General features: G+C 40.4%; 1 protein-coding gene across 1 annotated transcript; it reads left to right on the forward strand.

Moving 5' to 3' along the window:
* Positions 1-188: 188 nt before the first annotated feature.
* hsp90aa1.2 (heat shock protein 90, alpha (cytosolic), class A member 1, tandem duplicate 2) lies at positions 189-5,359 on the forward strand. The gene is made up of 11 exons (XM_041976074.1): positions 189-346; positions 1,636-1,785; positions 1,931-2,297; positions 2,381-2,514; positions 2,651-2,989; positions 3,102-3,267; positions 3,360-3,550; positions 3,871-4,018; positions 4,128-4,396; positions 4,487-4,820; positions 4,942-5,359. The coding sequence occupies exons 2-11, from the start codon at positions 1,636-1,638 to the stop codon at positions 5,049-5,051; spliced, it is 2,208 nt and encodes a 735-aa protein (XP_041832008.1). The 5' UTR covers positions 189-346; the 3' UTR covers positions 5,052-5,359.
* Positions 5,360-6,056: the final 697 nt, after the last annotated feature.

Consider the following 6,056-nt stretch of genomic DNA (forward strand, 5'->3'; position numbering starts at 1 on the left):
TGAATACCTCATGGTTCATTCTAGCTTTCGCTCCCACGTCCTCTTCAGTGAGAAAGCCCACCACTGTTAGTCCCGCCCTCTTTTTCCCAAAGAAGGACAGAGAGGCGGTACACTCGCTATAATTGACAGGTCACTGGGCCTGTCATGGGCCATTTTCGAGCTGTGGCGAGGAGCATTCCAGACGGTTCTGGAAGCTCCGGTTAGGACCTTCTCGAACGCTCCGGGAGAGTACAAAAGCTGCACGAGCGCTATTGGCCGGTGTGATACAGTACAAGCGAGAAGTCGGAGAAATAGGAGAGACTGCTATTCGTCTCATTCCTGTTCTTAGAATTCATTGAGGACCAAGGTAAATAAATGGAGCTTGTTATTATGACAGACATCTATATAAACTACACGTTATTAGATTAGTTGTAAATAATAGCTTAACTGTTATTACGCTGCTGTTGAAACTGACAGTATGTTAATGACAATTTTCTAGGTTTTACTGGATATACATTAACTTCGTTTAAATCTAAAAACATTTAATATGCATGTGTTGCTTTATATTCTCATCTCGTGTCCTTAATTTTTTTTAACTATACGTATGCATATTACTAAGTGGCTAGGAGGCATTTGCTGTTTCTTTCTTCTTTTTTTTATCGGTTTTAAATGGTTCAAACCTTCAGCCACATGGATATTTGAAGCTTGCATGGTGCACCCAGCAGCGAGAAATAACGTCTATTTAACCTCTCCCAGGATTAGTTTATATTGTGGATTCTTGTCTGTATGGCTCAATATAAGATTTGAGATACTAGGAAGGCATTGACTTAATATCCACAGATGGCAGAGAAGGAGGGGCTTTCGTTTCCCGTGGAAGCTGCTAGAGAGTTCTCGCATCCTGGTAACCTTCTAGAAACGTGCGAAAACCGGCAGGTGGAGGCATTTCTACTGACGCTAATTGGCAATTCATGCCACGTGCTGATCTCTGAACAACCAATAAGCAAACAAGACAGAATGGCAGCGATTGTAACTAATTTTATATTAGGCTTGAAACATTAAAAATATAATTTCTGGGAGTTAAAAGTGTATACCCAGAGACACACACAATGAAGATCAATGTGGAGGTAAAAGCATGTGAGTTTAGTCTCACTTTCAGAAGATGGCTTAAAGACAGGGAGTGTAGTGAAGATCTGCACAATCTGTCACCCCAGCTGGCTGCAAGCTTTACTACTTGCATAATCGGCCATAATAAGCATGCGTCACTATTTTATTAGATGAATTGCTGTTAAATGTTTTCATTGGATAACAGCACATATTATGAACAATTTTAAGGCGTGTGCATGTGTTCACTAAAAATGACACATGAATGAACACTCTTAATGTAAGTCATTGGTTTGGCTTGAGTGCCTATCAAGACTGAACCTGGTAGTAAGCCTGTTTAATGATATTAAAGACTCAGGATAAAAGGAAACTAGAACACACTGTTTGATGCTGGGGCATTGCGCTGCATTGTATTTAAAGACCAATGTGTAAGTTGTACAACGCTGTAACTGAACATTAAATATTGAACATTTTGATTGTAAAATATAATTTCTTTTTTTTAATATATAAGTATACCAGCTCATTCTTAAGGTCTGTATTTGTGTCTATTACTAGATGCCTGAACTACATGACCAACCAATGGAGGAGGAGGCAGAGACCTTTGCATTCCAGGCTGAGATTGCTCAGCTTATGTCCCTGATCATCAACACTTTCTATTCCAACAAAGAGATCTTCCTTAGGGAGCTTATCTCCAACTCCTCAGATGTAAGTTTGCCATAGTATTAGTATAAGTTTGTCACCTAAGTCTTGTATTAAAGATGTTGGTAGTCTTTTAAGAGAAGTACTGTTGGATAAAATAAATATATTGTTTTTATTTCTAAACATTTGAATGAATTTTCTGTTTTAACAGGCCCTGGACAAAATCCGCTATGAAAGCCTCACTGACCCCTCCAAACTTGACTCTGGCAAGGAACTCAAAATTGAAATCCAGCCTAATAAAGAGGAGCGTACCTTGACTCTGACTGATACTGGTATTGGAATGACCAAAGCTGACCTGATCAACAACCTGGGCACGATCGCCAAGTCGGGCACCAAGGCATTTATGGAGGCTCTGCAGGCTGGAGCCGACATCTCCATGATTGGTCAGTTCGGTGTGGGTTTCTACTCTGCCTATCTGGTGGCTGAGAAGGTGACAGTCATCACAAAGCACAACGATGATGAACAGTATGCCTGGGAATCCTCTGCTGGAGGCTCATTCACTGTCAAAATTGATAATTGTAAGTGCTGTTATCATTACTCTCACTAGTATTTGGTAATCTAGCATATTTAACATGCATTGACTTTTCTTTTTCTTGTGCAGCTGAACCACTGGGGCGTGGAACTAAGGTAATCCTGCACTTGAAAGAAGACCAGACAGAATACCTTGAGGAGAGGAGGGTCAAAGAGATTGTAAAGAAGCACTCACAGTTCATCGGCTACCCCATCACACTCTATGTAAGTGACTTTATTCAAAATCATTACATATAAGTTAGACTATGATTTTGAATTAAAGAGAAGGAAGGCAAGAAGTTTAAGCAGTAAATTTGGGAATCATGCTCAGTTTGACTTGTGACGTTTTTCCACTTGTCAGGTGGAGAAAGAACGGGACAAAGAGGTGAGTGACGACGAGGCAGAGGAGGAGGAGAAAGAGAAGGAGAAGGATAAAGAGAAAGACGATGAGGAGAAGGATGAGGACAAACCTGAGATTGAGGATGTTGGCTCAGACGAGGAGGACGACCACGACGACCACGACAAGTGTTCAGACAAAAAGAAGAAGAAGAAGAAGATCAAGGAAAAGTACATTGATCAGGAGGAGCTGAACAAGACCAAACCTCTGTGGACCCGCAACCCAGATGACATCAATAATGAAGAGTATGGAGAGTTCTACAAGAGTCTCACAAATGACTGGGAGGACCACCTGGCTGTCAAGGTTGGTTGTAGTTTTGATTCATTAAGCTTAGAAAAGTGTCTATTAGCAATTTTAGGCACTTTAAAATTCTTTAATGTTGCCTATAAATGAATAAAGTTGTTTTTCCCTCCAGCATTTCTCAGTTGAAGGTCAGCTAGAATTCCGTGCCCTGCTCTTCGTGCCCCGTCGTGCTCCATTTGACCTCTTTGAGAACAAAAAGAAGAAGAACAACATTAAGTTATATGTTCGCAGGGTCTTCATCATGGACAACTGTGACGAGCTCATCCCAGAGTATCTCAGTAAGTATTAAAGTATGGAATTAGTCTTTTAATAAAAAAATTGAGTCAGCCCCTCATGAACAAATGCACTTTGTTTTTCCCCCCTCTCGCAGATTTCATCAGAGGTGTAGTGGACTCTGAAGATCTGCCTCTGAACATCTCCAGAGAGATGTTGCAGCAGAGCAAGATCCTGAAAGTGATCCGCAAGAACCTGGTCAAGAAGTGCCTGGAACTGTTCACAGAGCTGTCTGAGGACAAGGACAACTACAAGAAGTTCTACGAGCAGTTCTCCAAGAACACCAAGGTAGGCGTCCACATCTCTTAAATATGTTGGCTATTAGTGTTTCTAGTTTTGCATCTGAATGCTTGTTTTGTCATTTTGCAAGCAACTGAAATATTAGATTTTCCAAAGCAGCTTAAAGCTAACGTCTGTTCTTTTGTTAAATTACATTTGCAGTGCACGCCTAATGGGGCCACTAATGGTGATTTTTAAACATACTTAAGCCTTTCTGCTACACTGGTCTATATGGGGGAAATTTTAAGCTGTTAAAAGATTTAAATGCCCCCTGAACTAATGGCTGGTTTTAACTGCACTTCACTGACAGTTTGTCTTGTATTTTTCAGCTTGGCATCCATGAGGACTCCCAGAACAGAAAGAAGCTGTCAGAACTGCTAAGATATTATACCTCAGCCTCCGGCGATGAGATGGTTTCCCTGAAGGACTATGTCACACGCATGAAAGACAACCAGAAGCACATCTACTACATCACTGGTGAGGAAGGGTTTGCAGCTTGAAACTGTCAACATTTACAGTAAAGCAAAGCAATGAGTGGAGTAACTTGATGCATGAATGTTTGACAACACTGCTTTGTCTTTTTCAGGTGAAACTAAGGACCAAGTTGCAAACTCTGCCTTTGTGGAGCGCCTTCGCAAAGCTGGCCTAGAGGTCATTTACATGATTGAGCCCATTGATGAATACTGTGTGCAGCAGCTAAAGGAGTTTGAAGGAAAGAACTTGGTCTCAGTAACCAAAGAAGGCCTGGAGCTGCCTGAGGATGAGGAAGAGAAGAAGAAGCAGGAGGAGAAAAAGGCTCAGTTTGAGAACCTCTGCAAGATCATGAAGGATATCTTAGAGAAGAAGGTGGAGAAGGTGAGCAGATGGAGAAATGAAACCAACTACTAGGTGTTTTTAAACTTCATGTTGCTAGAAAACAATATTAATTTTCACACCTGTCTGTAGGTCACTGTCTCCAACCGCCTGGTCTCCTCACCCTGCTGCATCGTCACCAGCACGTATGGTTGGACAGCCAACATGGAGAGGATCATGAAGGCCCAGGCACTGAGGGATAACTCCACCATGGGATACATGGCTGCTAAGAAACACCTAGAGATTAATCCTGACCATCCCATCATGGAGACACTGAGGCAGAAAGCAGAGGCAGACAAGAATGACAAGTCGGTGAAGGACCTGGTCATCCTCCTGTTTGAGACTGCTCTGCTGTCTTCAGGGTTCACACTGGAAGATCCACAAACACACGCCAACCGCATCTACAGGATGATCAAACTGGGTCTCGGTAAGTGAGGCTACGTTTAAAAACTCATCTTCTCCTTATATTTCTGAGCTAGATATTTCTTTAATTGGTCAGTGCATAAGCCAGTGGATGAATTGGAGCAACATCTAATGTCTTCTTCCAGGTATTGATGAAGATGACATGACAACAGATGATAGCCCCTCTGCTCCTGCTGAGGACATGCCTCCACTGGAAGAGGATGATGACACATCCAGAATGGAAGAGGTGGATTAAGCCTCCAGCTAGAGTTCAGATGTAGTGCATTGTACAGTTCAAAGTTAAATGTTGAAAAAGAGCTTGGAATGTCTCCCCTCAAGCTTCCTTCTATAACAAATTCTTTCTATTTGCATTAACCATCTGCAATTCAAATGATTCCTTCTTAGGACTTAATTTTCTCATTTTGTTTTTGTATGAGTTGTACCACTGCATTTGTTTTTGTATTTATTGACATTCTAAAGTTGGTGTTCTTTAACTGTAAATATATCAGAGTTGATACTGTCATTTTGAATGGTTGGGCACAGAAATAAAGGTTGAACAAGTTATGTTGTGTGTTTACTGTCGATTATTTGTCCAAGGAAAAATACACTTCTACTGCTAGGTTGTAGTGATTATATACTGTAAAGTGAATAATGAATGAATAAGCCAGGATTCAAACTGTATTTTATTTTTTTAGATATGGACATAAAGGGTCTGCTATAAGGCTGTAAGTATTCAGCTTTTTACTTATTAAAATGTCTTCTCTACAGAAGCTGAGTTTAATCAAAGTTTCTGGGGAGATTGGACAATGGGGAAACTACAAAACTCCAGCAGGTGGCAGCAATAACACAGCTACAGGGTTGCTTGATGTTTTCAAACTTCAAAAGTTCAAAAAGTTCTCCAAAGCTAAATAGCAATCTAGTATTGATATTGATAGTATATATATGAAGAAACTAGCACTCCGATAGATTTCTAGGTGAGATAAACACAATTTTGCATGAATATGAAAAATATTTTAGTCTACATCACTTTGGATAAAGATGAATCACAATCAGATGAGTCTAGCACTTTTCCAAATATTGTATAAAAAAACAGCTGAACCAGTGTAATGTGATCTATTATGAGTGTTTGCTTTACTGGCATTTTTAAATTATGTGTATTATTTCTACAACAATTGGGCAACAATATGCCCCTGATAATTTACCAACTCCACGGCTGAAATTTTTAGTCTTTATTATAAAATGTGCCAGAGTTGTTGAATGA

Source organism: Melanotaenia boesemani, chromosome 22 (genome assembly GCF_017639745.1).
Source record: "Melanotaenia boesemani isolate fMelBoe1 chromosome 22, fMelBoe1.pri, whole genome shotgun sequence".
Taxonomy (NCBI): Eukaryota; Metazoa; Chordata; class Actinopteri; order Atheriniformes; family Melanotaeniidae; genus Melanotaenia; species Melanotaenia boesemani.

Excerpts from the sequence above, each read along its gene's own strand:
- hsp90aa1.2 (XM_041976074.1), top strand. The coding sequence starts at position 1,636 with ATGCCTGAACTACATGACCAACCAATGGAGGAGGAGGCAGAGACCTTT. Across the intron at positions 2,298-2,380 it reads CACTGTCAAAATTGATAATT|CTGAACCACTGGGGCGTGGA; the intron begins GTAAGTGCTGTT and ends TTTCTTGTGCAG. Across the intron at positions 3,268-3,359 it reads GCTCATCCCAGAGTATCTCA|ATTTCATCAGAGGTGTAGTG; the intron begins GTAAGTATTAAA and ends CCCCTCTCGCAG.